At 45.5% G+C, this 20,000-nt stretch overlaps 1 protein-coding gene across 5 annotated transcripts in view; it reads right to left on the bottom strand.

Annotated features, from left to right (window-relative positions):
* CCDC149 (coiled-coil domain containing 149) overlaps positions 1-20,000 on the bottom strand; it is a 104,635-nt gene that overhangs the window by 40,263 nt on the left and 44,372 nt on the right. For all 5 annotated transcript variants that reach the window (XM_060188265.1, XM_007535119.3, XM_060188267.1 and 2 more), the window contains exon 4: positions 14,403-14,510. In XM_060188265.1, coding sequence (XP_060044248.1) covers positions 14,403-14,510 — 108 coding nt within the window. The remainder of the gene's footprint in view (positions 1-14,402; positions 14,511-20,000) is intronic.

Here is a 20,000-nt window from a genome sequence, read left to right as displayed (position 1 = left end):
TTGTTGTTGTTGGATAGGACAGAGAGAAATCAAGAGAGGAGGGGAGACAGAGAGGGAGAGAGAAAGACAGACACCTGCAGACCTGGTTCACCGTCTGTGAAGCGACCCCCATGCAGGTGAGGAGCTGGGGATCCTTATGCAGGTCCTTGCACTTTGCGCCACATGCGTGCTTAACCCGTTGCGCTACTGCTCGACTCCCTAAGGGTGTTTTTTCAAGTCATTTATTTTTTTTCCTTCCAAATTTGTGGTTAATAGTGCTTTACAAGATCATACGGTTAGAGTACCCCCCACTGCACCCCCCACCAAAGTTCTGTGTCCCCACCAATGATAACCACCACAGTTCTCACAAAGGCTTAGAGACTTAGTTTTTTGACTTCTGGTATTTATTTTGCAAGTTCATGTGTATCAGCTCTCTAGATTTCACATATGAATGAAGCCATCCGGTAGCTCTCTTTCATTTCTTTTTCATTTCTTATTTTGCTAAGCATAATCACCTTCTCCCTGGCCCCAAGTTTTGTCTTATTTTTTATTCTTTGCCTCCAGGGTTATTATCGCTGGGGTTTGGTACTGGCACTATGAATCCACAGCTCCTGTGGCCATTTATCCCTTCTTTTTTTTTTCCCATAGGGCGGTGAGAAACATTAAGAGTGGGTGGGTAGATAAGTGCAGTTCACTCTGGGTTCCCTGCCCCCCCACCCCCCACCCCGGGTCACAAGGGATGAGGGTCAGAGCAGCTCTCCAGGGAGTCCCAGGATAACTGCGTGCCGGGAGGGGGGGGGGAGGCAACGTGCACAAAGAGAGTCTCAGACTCATTTAACTCCGAGGGTGGCCTCAGAAAGGTGGCCAACCTGTTTACTGAAAAGAAAGACGGGCAGATATACCCCTAACTCGGGGGGAATGGTTGAGGTCACCATTAACCCAAACACAGAGCAATACAATACATAGTCACATTTTGACCAACAAATTGTTTGATCACAAGCTTTACAATGTACATTTTCCAGAGGTAAATTGCAGGCACTTAAAGGCAGGAGGGATGGGGGGGGCAGCTGAGCAAACAGGATGTTTGCTGGTGGTTTTAAGGTTAACTGCACACAGTAACCCATGGCTTTTAATTAAAGAAGGAAAGGGGGGTGGAGGTGGCATGTGTAGAAAGGCGCCCATGTCCAGGGGTCCAGCTGTCATAAATTCCAGAGACCAGGGGAACCTGCCTTTGTCTCTACCGGAAGGGACAGTTGGGGGTCAACCCACTCGGACCTCATGGAAACAATGGCCTGGACTTTCTGGGACAGTGGGCCCATTCTCCAACAGATAAGGAGAGAAAAAGAGAGGTACCTGCAGACCTTGTTTCACTGCTTTTGAAGCACCCCCTCTGCAGGTGAAGAGGGGGAGGGGCTCAAACCCAGAGCCTTGCAGAGGCCCTTGCCCACAGTACTGTGTGCACTTAACTAGGTGGGTGTGCTACTGCCTGTCCCCCCACCCCCACCCCACACACCTTTATTTATTTATTTATTTATTTGGCTTCTTACATGCTAAGTCAGCATTCTCTAAGGCAGTGGACTCAGTCAGTGGAACAGGAAAACACTCAGTTCAGGCCAAGGGGCAGCGCACCCAATAAAGAGCACATGTTACCATGCTCCAGGACCCCCATGGAGGGCCAGTCTTCCTTCTAAGCTGAGGAAGCAGAGCCCCTGAGCTGACCTTATCTGCAGATTGCAGGCATCCATTTTGATGTTCCCTTTTGGAAACGGCTCAGAAGCTACCGCTCAGGGTGCCTGATTCCCTTCATCAAGGCCCCTGCAAGTCCACAGCCAGCCTCCCCATGCCAAGCCTGAGGACAGAGCATCATGCTACCACCAGCAGGGGCGTCCTCTGCTGATTTAGACAGTAACATGTGCACTCAACTGAGTGTACCACCGGCCACCCCAAATGGCGACCATCCTTACACAGTGACTATTTGCCAGGATTCTTGGGATGAGGGAACTGCCAGCCCTGCCTCACCCCAGTCTGCGTGCTCTCCTGTCAACAGCAGCACACCTAGAGAGGGCAGCAAAGCAACGAGAGCATTTATTACACATCCACCCGCCGCAGTGCTTTGCGGATAGGCTAAAGGAGCAAGACCCAGTCTGCCTCTGGCTCCCTGCTGGGTCTTTCTACCTTCCCTCCAGCTACACCCTGAGCTCTTGAAATGCCCAAGCTGATAAAAACTGGACACACAATTCAAGTGGCTCTAAGTAGACATCTCTGCAGTGTGTAGCAGGGTTCACTTCCCTAGACCTGTGTGATGTCCCAGTTCTAAAGAAAAGAACTTGTCACTTCACACACACACACACACACACACACACACACACACACACACACTTCATGAGCCTGGGCCCAAGAATTGCGAGCTTTTTTATCACACCTCCAGACTGTCTGCTGCCCTGGAATAAATGTCAAAGACCTTCGTAAAACTAATAAAATGCAATTCAACATGAAGACATGAGCTGCTTCCACCTGCCTCCCACCCAAGCCCCCAAGTGCCCCCCCATTTCTCAGCTCTCCAGCCATGCCAGCTCCCCTTCTGTGTCTCCAACACACCCTGCCCTGTGCACACCCTCTGCCTTTGGTGTATATCGGGCCTGCTTCTGTCACTCCCTCAAGTCTCAGATCAAGTGTCACCTACGAGCTGTGCTGTCTTGGGCCACTGTTTGATTTCTCTGTGTAAAGAGGGGGTAACAGCAGTACGACACTTTGCCTCAGAGGGGATGGTTCAGTTCATCTCATTTCAGTGGCTATCGAGGACTCAGTTGCGCAGTCTAGAGACAAGAAGCAAACCCATGAGTCCCTGCTCTTAGGGGATTCATCGCTATCAGCAAACGGTGAGCAAATAACATACGACTGAAATTTGGACAGCAAGGCAGGGTCTGGTGTTGACACTGCAAACTGGAGTTGCCCCCAGATCTGAATTTCAGTTATTCTTTGGCCTGTTAGGGGATTGGTGTCAGGCACCCCAGAGACACTCAAGTTCATGGATGCTCAAGTTCCTTTAATTGACCCTCTCTAGCTGCAGATTCAGGGTCTGCACCCGAGATGCAACCGACCAGTTTTCAAGGTCTGTTGAATCCCCAAACAGCAGAACACTCGGACAGAAAAAAGAATCCACCTGTATGTGGATGCAGGTCTGAAGTTCCACACAGGAGTGGATTTTCCTTAAGACAGCTCCCTGTACATGCCTCCCAGAGCCACCATCTTGCAAGCATCCCACTGACAGTTGTAAGGCTGAGGCTGTCTCCAGTTCTTTTTCTCCTCAGGGAACCTGGAGATGGTGTGCTTTAAGCTAAGTCTTGGGCAGACATCTTTCAGAATCAGTTCTCCAAGAAGAGGTACAAGTACACATGTGGAGCGAATGTCCAAACCACATGGCATTAGTCACATGGTCTACCTGCGGCATGAGCTCATATAAGACAGGCTCACGGAGGGTCTTGGAAGCCAACGGCACCTAATTCCCTTGATAAAAAAAAAAAGAACATTAGAGGAGGCTGAGCTATTCAGGCTGCTGGCTTAGCTGAGAACTTAGCCGAGCCTTGCCTGCAGCTCACTATCTCAATTAGAGCAAGATCTGAAGAGGCTGGAGCAGGTGAAGGGCCCACATCACCCATTTTCATTCTTTGTGATTAATTTCTAGAATTAGAACCCAGAGGTGAGAGCTTTTCACTAGAGTGCCCTCTTCAATTGAGTTTCCTCCAAGCTGCCTCAGCCTGGGGCTCCTTTGCAGCAGAAAGAGGAAGAGTTTACAGAGAGTCCTCTAATCCCTCACCCTGAGCCATTTTCCCCACAGCTGCAGCTGAGCTCTCTTTTCCCTTTCATTAGACACTTCCATGTTCAACGGTCGGTCTGGTCTTTATTGGCTGGTGACTGGGGCGTAATGGGTTTGCAAGCCTTTTGCTTTGCCACTAACCATTGCTGCAAGTGGACTCGTTATTTTTGCTTGTTTGCTTGCCTGCTTGTTTACTTCAGATAGAAGGTAGAAGACAGAGAGGGAGAGACAGACAGAGGAGAGACCCCACAGCACTGCTTCACTGCTGCCACGATTCCCCTCTGCACAGTGCTCCTATGTGGTGGCCAGAGGCTTACACCCAGGTTCTTTTAAAAATAATTTATTTGTATTATTTTACTTTTATGATTACTATCATTCATTTTGGATAGAGACAAAATGAAGAAAGAGATAGCGAGACAGCTGCGGCACTACTTAACTACTCTTGTAGCTTCCACCTTAAGCTGGGGACAGGGGTCTTGAACCAGGATCCTTGCACATTGTAACATGTACACTCTCCTGGGTGTGCCACTGTCCAGCCCCTGCAAACCCAGGTTCTTATGCACAGTGAAGTGTGAGCTACTGGTCAAACCACTTCCCGGACCCCTACTAGTGTTTTGTTTTTAATTGTGAGACAGAAAGAGACCACAGAACCACTCTCTATTTATGATGCTCTCTGCTTTTCATATTTCCTGTTTCGATGTGGATAGGACCCATGGCATCAGACATACCAAGCAAGTGCCCAACCACTAAGCCACTTCCAGGCCCCCTGAATCCTCTCTTCCCTTAATGCCCAGCAGAGAAAGCAAGCAGACCTCTAAGGCAGGAAGGAAAGCTACATTCTCCCTGAAGGCTTTTGTTCAGACTGCATGTCCAGACACTGTCTTTGACTCCTTGTGGATGATCTTCCTATATCAAGAGCCCTGGCCATGCCTCAACACACACACACACACACACACACACACACACACACACACACACACACACACACACACATCTTTCCAGGGAGATCTGTGGAGGCCTGTGTTTCCCGCAAGCCTCCCCTTTGCTCCTTAACCTTTCCCAGCTGGAATCATGGGGGAAGGGGGGTTGTCTCAGAAAGTTTCCCTCTGCACCCCTCTCATCTGGTTTGTATGGGTGGGTAGGGGCTGTGTCAGCTTGGGGGCCCCCAAGGAATTCTTGGGCAATGAGAGATGACGTGGTGTTTGATCAGAGAACCCCTCTGTCCCCTCAACCCTATGTACATGCTAGTTTGCACACTGTAACATGTGCGCTCTATTGGATGTGCCACTGCCCTGCCCCTGCAAACCCAGATTCTTATGCACAGTGAAGTGTGAGCTAATGGTCGAGCCACTTCTTGGACCCTGCAAAGGTGACAGTAAATCTTCCTGGAAGCTATTTGAAATACTTTGTGGCAACTTGGGATGACATAGCTCAAGCTGAACAAATGGGAAAAAAAAGTCTCCCTTAAAATATCCAGGGCCAGTAAGGGAGTCCTGGAATTCCCACACAGACATGATGGGCCTAGACCTCTAACAGATCCCTCTCTCCACTGTCACTGGTCATCTCCATCAGGAACAATGGACCCCTCTGTGGGCCCCTATCAGACCTGGCCCTCAATGTGGATCAACAATGGTAGGGAAAATTGCATTCTCTGAAGGGAGGTTGGATAGCACATTCTGCCTATCACCTGAGGATGATGGGTCCTGAAACTGGCGCAACCTGGAATGTTCCTAGCCCATGACCACAGAATGTGAGTTCAGACCTACAGGGATGCAGAGGTTACACAGACTCCTGCACTGAACATGGGCCCCAGATTAGATTGATGGGGTTTCCAGTGAACAATATTTATATGCTTTACCCATATTTGGGAGCTATTCTCTTTCCTGATTCAGCCTTCTAGTCCTTTTTCCAACTGGGACACCATCTTCCCAGACAATAGCTTAGGTCACCTGTATATTGGATGTCAGGTGCAGGCAAAAACTAGTTGGGTCATGGGCCCCTTGTAATATACCTAAAATAGACCTACTAGCTTTTTCTAAAATGGAGACCCCAAATCTCCATCCATAATATTCTTGCTTTTAGGTTCATGATTAGTCAACAATTTGCTCTGCTTTCTATCTTAACTCTTTTTCAACCACCAGCTTCCAGATGCTACCATGATGCCAACCTGACTTCCCAGGGCAGACGGCCCCACCATGTGTCCTGGACCCACCTCCCCAGTGGCCTGCCCCACTGGGGAAAGAGAGAGACAGGCTGGGAGTATGGATTGACCTGTCAACGCCCATGTTCATCGGGGAAGCAATCACAGAAGCCAGACCTTCCACCTTCTACACCCCACAATGACCTTGGGTCCATGCTCCCAGAGGGTTAAAGAATAGGAAAGCTATCAGGGGAGGGGTTGGGATACAGAGTTCTGGTGGTAGGAACTGTGCAAAGTTGTACCCCTCTTATCCTATGGTTTTGTCAATGTTTCCTTTTTATAAATAAAAAATTTTTTAAAAAAGAAGTTACACTAGCCAGCATTCAAGTAATCACTAAAAAGAAAAAAAAAAAAAAGAATAGGGAAGCTATCAGGGGAGGAAATGGGATAGGGAGTTCTGGTGGTGGGAACTGTGTAGAATTTTACCCCTTTTATCCTATGGTCTTGTCAGTGATTCCATTTTATAAATAAAAACTTTATAAAATATTCAGGGCCTCTCACCGTGGTTCTTTCTTTTGCTAAATAGCATTTTTTAAAAAAAAAAATTACTAATTTAGGGAGAGGGATTTATTCAAGGTTTAGGCCCATCAAGTCTGTTTGGGAATCTCAGGACTCCCCGTCTAGGGCCCCAGCTGATGGGGTGGCCTGACAGTGACTAAAGAGTCATCGTTAAAGTATGCCAGACTCTTGCCCTTATTCAGCTTTTGCTTTCAGGTATGTATTTTGGCCTAATTTATGGATACATGTGAACATATGCTCTATCTCATGGGACTTGGTCTATATCTAGGTTTTGGGACTTTGTTAGGAAGTAAACCACCTGGAATGGAATTAGAGAATACTATGAAAGGAAAGGTCTCACTTGAGTAATGAGGGTGAAGGGTTGGTACTCATTGCATTGATCAGGTTGGGCTCGGCAGATGCAATATCATTTGTTATGAATTGAGAGAATCATGTAGGAAAGTGAGCCTCACCCTTGGGGTTCCAGGACTAGGGGAAATATAGGCTCTATAGAGGAAGCAGGAGGTTTCTGCTGTCTGAGGGTATAAGAAGGCAGTAGATAGTTATTGCTATAATCATATTATTTGACAATTGGGTTAACTTTGAAAAATCCGTTTGTTGGGATTTACTGTATCATACAAAACATCACCATAATTTATGTTCTTTGTCATTATTTGTATATAGCTATGCTACCGGTTGCTTCTGTTCCCCCTGAATAAATCCCTCTCCCCAATATTACCAGTCATCTCTTATCAGGAACAACACAATAGACCCCTTTATGGGCCCCCATAGGACCTTGCCCTCAACTTGGGCAGTCCCATCCTATGAAGGAAGAATGGACAACATACTCTATGCTCTACCCGAAGAAGATGGGTCCTGAAATCGGGGCAGCTTGGAACGTTCCTACTCATGACCACAGAATGTGAGCTCAGATCTATAGGGATTCAGAGGTCACATAGGCTTTTAAGCTGAATATGGGGTCCAGATCAGATCAAATCTATGGGATTTACAGTCAACAATATTTATACACCTTTCCCATATTTGGGAGCTACTCTCTTCCCCGATCCAGCTTTCTGGTCCTTTTTCCAGCAATGACATCATCTCCCCAGACAATAACTTGGATCCACCTGCATATCAGATTTCAGGCTCAGGGGGAAAAAATAAACTAGTATAGTCACAGGCCTTTTGGAATATAACTAAAATATGCCTACTAGCTATCTACAAAATGGAAACCCCACCAACTCTTCATCTGCACTATTCCAGCCTTTAGGTTCATGATTAGTCAACAACTTGTTTGGCTTTATGTTAACTCTCTTTTCAGCCACCAGGTTTCAGATGCTATCATGATGCCAATCAGACTTCCCTGGACAGATAACCCCACCAATATGTCCTGGAACCCCACTTCCCCAGAGCCCTGGACCACTAGGGAAAGAGAAAGACAGGCTGGGAGTATGGATCGACCTATCAACACTCATGTTCAGCAGGGAAGCAATTACAGAATCTAGACCTTCCACCTTCTGCACCCCACAATGACCCTGGGTCCATGCTCCCAGAGGGATAAAGACTAGGAAAGCTATCGGAGGAGGGGATGGGATATGGAGTTCTGGTGGTGGAAATATGTGGAGTTGTACCCCTCTTATCCTATGGTTTTGTCAGTGTTTCCTTTTTATAAATAAAAAATAAATTACTAATTTATTGGCTAGAGACAGAGAGAAAGTGAGAGGGAAGGGAGAGATAGAGAGAGGGAGAGGGAAAGAGAGAGACACCTGCAGCTCTGCTTCACCACTCTCAAAGTTTTCCCCCTGCAGGTGGGGACCGGGAACTTGAACCTGGGTCTTTGTGCATGGTAACATATGCATTCAACTGGGTTCACCACTGCCCAGGCCCATCATCTTGCTTCTGACCTGTGCTTGACATCTAGAACTTGGGCTTCCTGGGGATTGGCTAAGGGTCAGTGCAGAAAGCGTCACCTTGGAGCTAAGAATTTTCCATGTTAAGCCTAGCTCCTAACACGATGTCATGGGCCCTTCTCTTAGGAAAGGGAGGAAGAAACCCAACAACAGTGAGCACTAGACATTTTTAAATGTAATATTTATTTTATTTAGAATAGAAAGCAAGAGAGATCAGAGCACCACTCCAGGATACATGGTCCTGGGGAACAAACTTGGGACATCAAGCCTGCAAGGCCTGTGCTCTCCTTACTGCCTCATACCCCCAGCAGCAAGTTCCATGAGTTTGGACAGACTAGAACCAGCTCTGACCAACACACCCACTCTGGGCCCACCCCCCGGGCCCTCTTTTCTCTCTCCATGGGGACTTCCAAGGTCTCATCCCTGGGTTGAGTTGGGAGCATTCCTTTTTTTTTTTTTTTAATTATATTTATTCATTGGATAGAGACAGCCAGAAATCTAGAGGGGAGGGGGAAAGACAGGGAGACACCTGCAGCCCTGCTTCACCAGCAAAGCTTTACCCCAGCAGGTAGGGACTGGGGTTCGAACCTGGTTCCTTGTGCACTGTAACCTGTGCGCTCAACCAGGTGTGCTGCCACCTGGCCCTGAAAGGACAGTTTTAATGCCAGTTTCAACTCCCTTTCTCCCTTCCTTCCTTCACACCCTTCCTCCCTCCTTCCTTTCTTCCCCTGCCTCTGGTCCTCCCTCCCTTCCTTTCATCTTTTGCTTTTTTCTTTTCTTCCTCCCTTTCTTTGAATTTCTGAAATATTTTATCCTTTCTCGTGGACCAGTTTGTGTTTCTAGCTCTCTTCTCCAGATTTTGCAACTAGTCCTCAGTCTGCAAAGGTTGTTTATTGACTAGCAGAGGGACTTAGCCAGGTTTGATTATTTCCCTGAATAGGAAGCCTTACTTACACTATCCTCAACATGTTCTGCAGAGCAGTGTCTTGAAGCAAACCAACATACAATAACACCATGTCCTCAAATAACATGGTTTTGATCAACATTGTAACTGATTGACTTTGAATGCAATGATTCTGTTCAAGTTCCAGTTGTGTACATACAGTTGTGTACATTGACCTTTATTACCTTACTCTTTATTTTAAAAATATTTTATTTATTTTAATGAAAGATATACAGAGAGAAAGATGTCAATAGAGAGAGAGCGATAGACCAGAGCACTGCTCAGTGCTGACTTCTGGTGGTGTGGAGGATTGCACCCAAGACCTCAGTTTCAGGCATGAGAATCTTTTGCAGAACCACTAGGCTATATCTCTTCTACTCCTCTTCCTCTTTCTTGAGTCCCTTTGTTCTTATTTTCATTCCCTCTACTTCATTCCTCTTATTCATTGACTTCTTCCCAGTCCTTTCTAAAGATTTACTAGATACGGTCTGTCTCTGTACCAGGAACTATGATTGGTAACTCCTATAGGAATGCTTTAGAATATAAGTCGAGAATTTGATCTGTAAAGAGCTTACTTAGGGTGGGGGGAGGTGTACCACAAAAACAAGGGGTGGAAATAGAGCACTGTGACTATGCTCCACTTTATCTCTTTTAAAAATTTATTATTGATTAGAGACAGAGAGAAACTGAGATGGGAGGGGGAGATAGAGAGTGAAAGAGATATGTGCAGCCTGGCCTCACCACTTATGAAGCTTTGCGCCTGCAGGTGGGGACCAGGGGCTTGAACCTGGGTCCTTGAGCACTGCAATGTATGTGTGTGCTTAACCAGGTGCGCCACCACCTGGTCCCTGATCTGCTTTCTCTCACTGCAAGAGAGCCTAGGTCTGACCTATGACCAGCAAGAGGAGTCCTTTTCAAGGGAAGTAAGGAGAAAGAGTATTCTAGGCAGAATAAACAGCAGGTGCTAGGGTCCTGAGGCCAGCTTAGCAAAAAGGCTAAAATTAAGGCTGCAGATCTCACATGTGAGGTGACCCACAGTTAAAAGCGATAAGATATTCTATCCTGGGGGGTCGGGCGGTGGCGCAGTGGGTTAAGCGCATGTGGCGCAAAGCGCAGGAACCGGCGTAAGGATCCCGGTTCGAGCCCCCGGCTCCCCACCTGCGGGGGAGTCGCTTCACAGGCGGTGAAGCAGGTCTGCAGGTGTCTATCTTTCTCTCCCCTTCTCTGTCTTCCCCTCCTCTCTCCATTTCTCTCTGTCCTATCCAACAACGAATTGCGTCAACAAGGGCAATAATAATAACCACAACGAAGCTACAACAAGGGCAACAAAAGGGGGGGAAAATGGCCTCCAGGAGCGGTGGATTCATGGTGCAGGCACCGAGCCCAGCAATAACCCTGGAGGAGGAAAAAAAAAAAAAGATATTCTATCCTGGCTTCCCCGGGCAGATGACCTCACCGATGCTTCCTGAAGCCTCATCTCTCCAGAGTTCTACCCAACTAGGGAAAGACAGAAACAAGCTGGGGGGTATGTATCTATCTGCCAATGCCCATGTCCAGTGCAGAAGCAACTACAGAAGCCAGAACTCCCACTTTCTGTGCCCCATAAAGAATTTTGGTCCATACGTCGAGGGATAAATGATAGGAAAAGTAAACCAGATGGCTCTGTACCCCCCCATTCCAGGAGAATGTGAAGCATCGGTCACCAGGAATCTTATTTGTTTTTTGTTGTTGTTGTTTTAAAATCATCATTGAAAGAGAAGTGAGTTTGGAGAACAATAGAGGAAGCCAGACATGGTTTCACTGACCTGAGAAGAGGAAAAATGGAAAGACACTTGGAAGTGGTAAGAGTTGTAGGAGTGAGCTAGAAAGGAGGTGAAAGCAGGATTGTTGAAAATAAATGGGGGAAATGTATCCCCACAGATACATACATGTAGGCAGTTATAAAAACCAGCCCATATCGATGGGAGTATGGATCAGCCTGTCAGTACCTATGTCCAGTGGAGAAGCAAATATGAAAGCCACACTTTTCATTCTCTTTCCCACAAGGATCCTTGGTCCATACTACCAGAGGTCTAAAGGATAGGGAAACTCCTAAGGGGCAGAGGGAATATCAAAATCTGGTGGTGGGAATAATTGAATTGTATGGAACTGTAGCCCTCATATTAATAATAATAATAATAATAATAATAATCCACCAGTTAAAAAAAAGCCCAGATTGGTGACTTGGGAGAACTATTGCAGTTTCCAGTGGAGGGGATGGGACTCAGAACTCTGATGGTGGGAAGTGTATGGAATTATAGTTCAGTTATCTGATGATTTTATAAATCAACTAATTAATAATAATAATAAGGCCACAGGAGAAATCATTGAGGGGGAAGACCATGTTGGGCCCAGCACCCAGCACCCAGAGAGGTGAGGTTGAATTATGGAGGTGACAGAAAGATCTGAGCAGTAAGTGACACAGTAGGTGAAAACAAGAGGAAGGCTAACCAGTCAGCCACCTTGGAGCAGGGGCCTGTGGGTTTCTGGAGAAGCCTGGTGTCATTAACAAATGAGTAATCTGGCCATAACGGTGCTGAGTGGGGGTGGGGAATAGTGCCTGTGACTCACAGCGGGGCTGAAAATAAACCTGCCCTTACCTGTAGCTGCAAATAAGACTAAATGGCATCCCTGAGGAACACTGCACTGGTGGAGGGTCTTTGCTGGGGAGAGGCCGGACACCGAGCTACTGGGCCTGTGGAGCTTTGTAACATCTTCCCTGATCCTTTTGGCAGGCCATAAGTGTGCATCACCAACTTTTAAAGCTTGGGTGAGAAAGCAATGTTTGAGAAGTGCACTTGGCAACCGGAATAAAGACCCAGAGTACGAACCCATCAGGAACCGGAGTACGAACCCATCAGGAAGTTCAGAGAGTGCTGGGGCCAAGGACTTGCACAGAGGCACATTCACATTCAAGCACATGGTCTCACACAAACACACATATGTGTGTAACCACATACTCTCACATGGAGATACATTTCCTTCCTTCCTTCCTTCCTTCCTTCCTTCCTTCCTTCCTTCCTTCTTTCTTTCCTTCCTTTCTTTCTTTCTCTCTTTCTTTCTAGGGTTACTGCGGGGCCTGGTGCCTACACTATAATCCATTGCTCCTGGTGGTCATTTCCCCCCCTTTTTTTTTAATTGGATAGCACTTAGAGAAATTGGGAGGAGAGAGGAGATAGAAAGGGAGAGAGAAAGACAGACAGACACCTGCAGACCTGCTTTACCGCCTGTGAATCATCCCCCTGCAGGTGGGGAGCCGGGGGCTCGAACCAGGATCCTTGCGCAGGGCCTTGTGCTTCATACTATGTGCTCTTAATCCAGTGCTCTACCGCCTGGCCCCCCATATACATGTCTTTACACGTATGCACATATACATAGTCATGTACACACACTCAAGCCCCTCCCTTCTTTTTCTTAAAATACCAGTTGCAACCATCAATTCCCTAAAATATCTTAGGCCTAAAAGGCCATAAAATTAGGTAGTCTAAAGATGAGACAAAAGTGAATATAAGAAAGTTGGGAAAACTACTTCACCAAAAAAAAGAAGACAAAATAAGAAAAAAAAATCAATTAAGAAGGAATCTTAAAAAAAAAAAAATCACATCTCAAAAAATGCTTCACCATTTTTTAACGTCTCTAATATCCTTGTAGTATTTTTGTGTGCTTAAAAGAAACTACTGTGAATGCTTCATTTTATTCTCTAGAAAACTCTGGCCCTATTGTTATCTCTTGAGGAAGTGACTCAGAAGGTCTGGCCTTTAATTATTGACCAAACACCTAGGTTATAGAGTTTAAAGCCTCTTAATGATGCATAAAACCACACCAGAGGCCTGACTAGCTTTCTCAATGTTAATTAGCCCCTTTCTGAAGCATTTTCTCCCACTGCCTATTTCATCACCAGGAGAGTAGAGCCTCATTTTTCAAATATCAGTGTTGTCATTGCAAAATGTGCTGTGACTTTTCCAACAACCCAATATGTGTTAAACCCAAAGGATTTGATTTTTTTTTTTCCAAATGGAAAAGAGGTGACATAAGGGAGACTGTGGGGTACCGTCTGACAGAGCCTTTCAATTCAGCAGTGCCTGGGCACCATCTCTGAGTTGTTTTTTTAGAGTTCTGTAAACTTTTTAAAGACTGAGCATGATTCAACTTCTACTCATCAACTGCTCTAGAAAACATCATCATCATCATCATCAGTTCTCAAGGAATTTGGTAATTTTAAAAGACATCCTCAAGAAAGCACCTCCTTCCTCCCTGCTCTGTAGTCCCCTTGAGTCAAATTCCAATGGCCAGTCCTGTTGCAAAAACTACCTCTGGCAAAGAGATAAAAATAAATTCATTTTGGCAAATGGGGAAATTATCTGGGGTCCATGAGAGGGAACCAAATTAGACTCCAGTAGTTTTTCTTTCTTTTCTCAATTGTACTTTTGTTCCTTACTTCAGCTGGGAGAGGGAGTACATGCATTTAGTGTGGAGTTTATGAGTTCATATTTTATAATTAACGTTGCCAACAGGGGAGTTTGATTAATACCAAGCAGTGGATTTTGAGCAATGTTCCATACAAATTGCCAAATTTAGCAATAAAATAAATTGGCTATGTGAACATAATTAGTAGGATGACTACTTAAAATTCAAAACCGAATGTGAATAATTCCAAATCATCTGAGCCACAAATCCATTGTTTGTATAGAAGGAGGTAAAGGATAGCATTTGGGTTTTATTTTGCCCTCAACCACAATGCTATTCACCAGCATGTTGCACATAATGAAACATCTACAATGGGTTGTGACAGTCTTTCTGAGCAACCCAGAAACACACCCGTACGTATGCACACACACACACACAAAGGGCTGTAATACAGATCAGAAATGCTAAACTGTGAATTTTCATTACCCGTGTTAAAATCCATCACAAATTTCCTAGCAAACGCTGCGTTACATTTTCCCTGAAGTGCTATTACAGCAACCTCCAGCACACAATTATACATGAGAGCTTTTCTTTAAGTACACACAGTACCTTATTGTCACCCTGGACTTCTCCAAGCCTTTGCTGAAGTTCTTTAATTTCTTCTCCCAGATGTTTATTTCGGTCTTGAGTATCTCGCAGTAGTTGTGCCAGATTAGCCTGGAAATACCAACAAAGCCAAATACAATCAGAAACGGAAGTGTCGATAAATGCAGAGTGTTATTAGTTTTATTGGGGCCAGTGTCCAAGACCAGCTGAAACACACAAACCCCATTAGAGGGAAGTCAACAGCTGCACTGAGGGGAACGACGAGGTTGATCAGAAACCTCGATCTGAGGATGTTTTTTTTGGTCCCAGAATGGCTCACAGACAGATAATGGACATGTCAGTTATATCTGATCTTTTGAAGGGGGTTGGGGATGAGTTCCTCATTAAAGTATTTGCACGTAGATATAGAACTCAGTTCTAAAATTTGGGCCAAAAATATAGGGCAAGCTTTATTTTGATGTGTGAATAAGGGTCTTTGTCATCAGTCCATTCAAACAGATTGTGTGGAATGGATGTATCAATGCTATTTTTCCACAGACAAGCAGTCAGAGAAGAGCCAGTGACCTGCCACAATCTCTGAAATCAGAATCCTAAGGTAACTTAATAGTCTCCAGGGCTGGTTCCCCCATCTTCTGATCCATCCCTTAGAGCTCAAAGTACCAACCTAGCACTCAAACACTCATTTGCAGGTCCATCTTCACATTCTCCCCCTCTTTATGATTTGCCTCCTACTGGGACTTGAATTCTCTGGGGCGTGGAGGTGGAGGTGGAGCCCATTAACTAGTCTCCCCCTCTTAGTCTAGCTTCTCCTGCTTCCAGCATTGCTTCTTTCTGTAGAGCACAAGGGTGCCTTCTACCGGGTTTCCAATCTTTTTCATGAGTCTCAAACCAGAGTTTCTGACTCTCTCCCACTAAGTACATGCTCCCTTCCTCTCAAGCCTTGACTTCACTCTTCCATGCTGCATCTTAGGTCTTCTTGTCCCCAAGGTACTATTTGTATCTTGCCACCTGTAACTTGATCTAGTTCTCATACTGCTTATCTCCTCCTTACTTAGCCTTTGTGAGAAGACTTACAAGTGACTGCAACATAAAGAATCTCTTTCCTACTTCCCCAGCATCCACAGATATTACTCTAGGAAGTGTTTGTATTCCAGAAAATGCTTTAAAGTCTCATGGTAAATAAATGAAGGAGAGAAAAAGGAAAGAAGAAGCAAACTACCGGAATATAACTTCTAGAAAGGAACCATTCAGAAAGAGTCATGAATGTGAGATTATTTTATAGATTCTCTTCATGTTACATCTGAAGAAGACCCAAGTCCAGAGACATTATGAAGACTAATACAACCTCCAGGACTGAATCTCTAATGTCCATACTTTGAGGAATACTCTGCCATGGTATGGGAGACAGCAACAATACAATAGTGAAAGAACAGAGATTAAGCCTTGCTTTATCTTTAACTCGCCCCTTCATCTCATCCGTCACGTTCTATCCTATAGGGTATCTAGCTGTCTCTGCCCATCTCTGCCATCCAGGTACCTCCGAGCTCACCTTTTATTGTCTCCTATATACCTGACGAGACCCATGTCAGTGCTGTGACACTCTTCTATGTCCCTGGAATGAGCTCCCTCCTGCATATCTCACTGTCACACCTTTTCCAAATCTTGTTCAAAGGTCTCATCAGGTCCTACCTGGAATACTCTTTGATACTGTGTCCCTCTATCCTGAACAGCAAAAATCCCTTCACCTATAGGGTTTATTTTCTTTCTCTAATTTCCAGCAATGTTATAACAAGTGCCGGCACTATGAATCCACTGGAACCTTGCGGCCATTTTTTATTCTTTCCTTTTTGTTCTATTTTATTTGATAGAATAGAGAGAACTTGAATGGGGAGGGGGATATGGGAGAAGGTAACTGATTTCCCTATTTCTCTCTCCCCTGCCACACCCTCTGACTTCCATTTTGGTGAGCAGTTCAAGGTCACAGAAGGAGGCTGACCCCAGAGACCAGAGACAGCATTGACAAGGAGAGACATTATAAATGGGGGCTGGGTGTTGGTGCACCCAGTTAAGCACACATACTACTATGTACAAGGACCCTAGCTAGGACCTGGGTTTGAGCCCTTTCTCCCCATTTGAAGCAGGGATGCTTCGTGAGTGGTAAGGCAGGTCTACAATGTCTATCTTTCTCTCTCCCTCTCTATCTTCCTCTCCCTTCTCAATTTCTCTCTGTCCTATTGAATAAAAGAGTAAAAAGAAAAGAAAAGAAGTGGATGCCAGGAGCTTTGGATTCATATTACAGGCAAGAAGCCCCAGCAATAAGCCTGAAGGCATAAAACAAGAACAAAACAAAACAATAACAGACAATACAACTCCTGGTCTCCTTTGCCTGGTCCCTCCCCTCTACCCTACAGCCCCTCCTCCTTTATTACAAAATGCCACAAACCAGTGGCCTGTTGTTTTTCCTCCACAGAAATCCAGAACATTGCACAAACCAGAACATTTGCTCAGCAAGCAAAGTCCCTCCCCAACAGCTAGAAGCCTGGGCCCTGGGCCGGAGGAGGGACAAGGTGGGTGTGTAAGCAGGGAGAGTAACTACTCTGTTCAGTGGTTTCCTTGCCTGCTCAGATGCCCCAGAAGCCCACCATTTCCTTCCTTCCCAGTGCCCCACAGGTACCTGCAGGAGACACACAGTAGAATTCACCTTCATGGGGTCTGCCCTCTCCTACAGAAAACAAGCCATGACATTAGACTCTCAATCAAGAGGTCCTGAGTTTGATTCCCAGCAGCACAGGTGCCAGAATGATGCTGATACTCTGACTCTCTTTCTCTCTCATTAATAAATAACATCTTTTGGGAGTCAGGCAGTAGCACAGCAGGTTAAGCGCACATGGGACGAAGCGCAAGGACTGGAGTAAGGATCCCAGTTTGAGCCCCCCTGCTTCACAGGCAGTGAAGCAGGTCTGCAGGTATCTCTCTTTCTCTCCCCCTCTCTGTCTTCCCCTCCTCTCTCCATTTCTCTTTGTCCTATCCAACAACGACGACATCCATAACTACAACAACAATAAAAAAACAAGGGCAACTAAAAGGGCAAAGTAAACAATTTTGAAATATCCCTAACATTCCTTTCTGAATAATAATAATAGGTTTAATCCTCTTCCTCTGCTTTTTTTGGGTGAAAACCCTGGCATCCACCCTCCAGAGTAACCACAGTAGCTAACCCAGCACAGCTCAGTCTGTCAGAGGTGAAAGGTCACCTCTGTACTTCCATTCCACTACAGAATCAGTCCTTTTAGAAGAAACAATAAAAGTCAGTTCCTAGGACAATGAGCTTAAAAAGATGTCAGGGCACAGGGGAGATAGCTCAGCCTGTTAGAGCACCAACTTTTGTGCATGAGGCCTCAGAGGTCACAGCTTCAATCCCTGGCACCACCCTAAGCCAGAGCTTAATAACTCTCCTTTTCTATCTCTCTCTCTTGATCTCTGTTTCCTCTTCTCATTTTATTCCTTTCATAGTAGATAAATAAATCTAACCAAAAAAAAAAAAGTTCCCCACGGAGTATGTTAGTATCAACAGTATGTTAGCATCAACTGTCAGGTTATTCTAACCCTATCTAAACACTTGCTGTCGATTTTTATACTTGGCTTGCTCTGTACCAGAAATGAGCACCTTGCAGGTTGGCCCTGCTTCTTGGCTCTGCCCATGAACAGCACTGAGCTCCCAGATACTCAGGTATTACAGCCATAAGGACTTCAGAGACAGACCCCAAAGGTCCTAATGACAAGGGAGCAGGGATGGGGCTGGTAAGAAACAGTGAAGTCGAGGCCCAGCAGTGCCATTGACAAACATTCTTTACATGGAAACCTGTTGACAAATTTAAACCAGGCCTGTCTGCAGAAGGTGTCAAACAATGCTTAGTTCAAGTCACACAACCTCCAGATACATCCACAGTAATCTATCCCAGTTTTCAAACTGACTTTAGGGAGTGGAGCACCATGTTAAATGTCACCATGCACAAATACACGTCACCCTATACAAGGATCACAAGTGGTGAAATGGTGCTACAGGCCTCTCCCTCTGATCTATCTTTCCCTCCCCTCTCAATTTCTCTTTGTTCTATCAAATAAAATAAATCACAAAAATTAAAAATAACCACAATGATTTATTTTTTTAAATGACCTCTGGGACAGACTAGAGTGAGGGAGCCCTTCTCCCCCGACTTTAGAGCAGGTGACAGTGATTTTATATCACTTTTTATAGGCTGGCTGACTTGTCATCTCACAATTATTTTCTATTCAGCCCTTCCACCTCCTCAACTCCAAAACAATCAATTGGAAAACTAGAAAGTGAGTGCTCTGATATGGTGCCTAATTTCTTGACACACACCTTAAAGAACAAAAAGGAAAGAAAGAAAAAGTAGTACATTTCAAAGCACTCAAAATAGAGGAGAAAAGTTCACACAATTCTTTCGACCAAAAATAACACCCATGACTCATGCACGTTCACTATAACAATCCATCAAGCTAACACGCAGCCTCTGCTTAGAATTTATCAGCTATGCAGAGCGTTTTGTCTCCGTGTTATTGAGAAGGAGTCTGTGGCCATCAGTTTAGAATAGCTGCACTATCTAAAAGAAATGTCAGGGGGAAGGTGGTCAGCCGTCTAACACCAGGAAGGATTTCACAGGGGAAAGAAAGCGAAACTGACTGAAGAGATGATTTCCTCTAAGTCTCGGGGAGCTGGGGGGCAGCATACATAGCATAACATGAAAAAGTCTTTAAAAAGCCTCTTTTCAATATTCACATTGAACCGGGGCTGATGTCAAAGGCTGACATGCTAGCTGCCACAAGAGCAGAATGCTGAGGATAGTGGAAAAGTCATAGATTTCCATCATTTTTCCTAGTGAGGAGTTTGGCTATTAAAAATCTGGATTGGGGGGAGGGCAGGGGGTTGTGGTGCTGCTGGCTAGAGAAATAGCTCACTTTGCTAGTGTGCTACTCTGCCTGTGAGCAAGACCCAAATTCCAGCCCAGCCTCTACAGCGTTGAAGGAGACTTCAGTTCTGTGGTCTCTTGACTCTATCTAAAATGAACGAATGAATGATAGAATGCATAAACAGATAAATAAACAAATAAACAAGACCTTGATGGGGGAAGGAGGAGAAAGATCTAACGAAAAATAAAACCGGAAGGAGGGCTAAGTGCACACAGTATAAGCACAAGGACCCCGGCAAGGACCCCAGTTGGAGCCCCCAGCTCCCTGCCTGTGGGAATTGGGGAGGGTGGTCGCTTCACAAGCAGTGAAGCAGTTCTGCAGGTGTCATCTTTTTCCCTATCCCCCCACCCCTCTCAATTTCTCTCTGTCCTTTCCAATAAAAATGGAAGAAAAAAAAAAAGGCCACCAGGAGCAGTGGATTTGTAGCGCTGGCACTAAGGCCCGGTGATAATCATGGAGGCAATAAATAAATCAAAATAAAGCCAGTGGACCAGAAGGCCCAGAGTGAGCACTGTTCTTCATGCCAACACACTTTTCTCTACCCTTAATTTATCACCGAGGTCTGCAAATGCATCCTGCCAAGGCCAGGCTCTGGCAGGGAGCTAGGAT

This window comes from Erinaceus europaeus, chromosome 3 (assembly GCF_950295315.1).
Source record: "Erinaceus europaeus chromosome 3, mEriEur2.1, whole genome shotgun sequence".
NCBI lineage: Eukaryota > Metazoa > Chordata > Mammalia > Eulipotyphla > Erinaceidae > Erinaceus > Erinaceus europaeus.
This window is presented reverse-complemented; position numbering and strand designations above follow the sequence as displayed.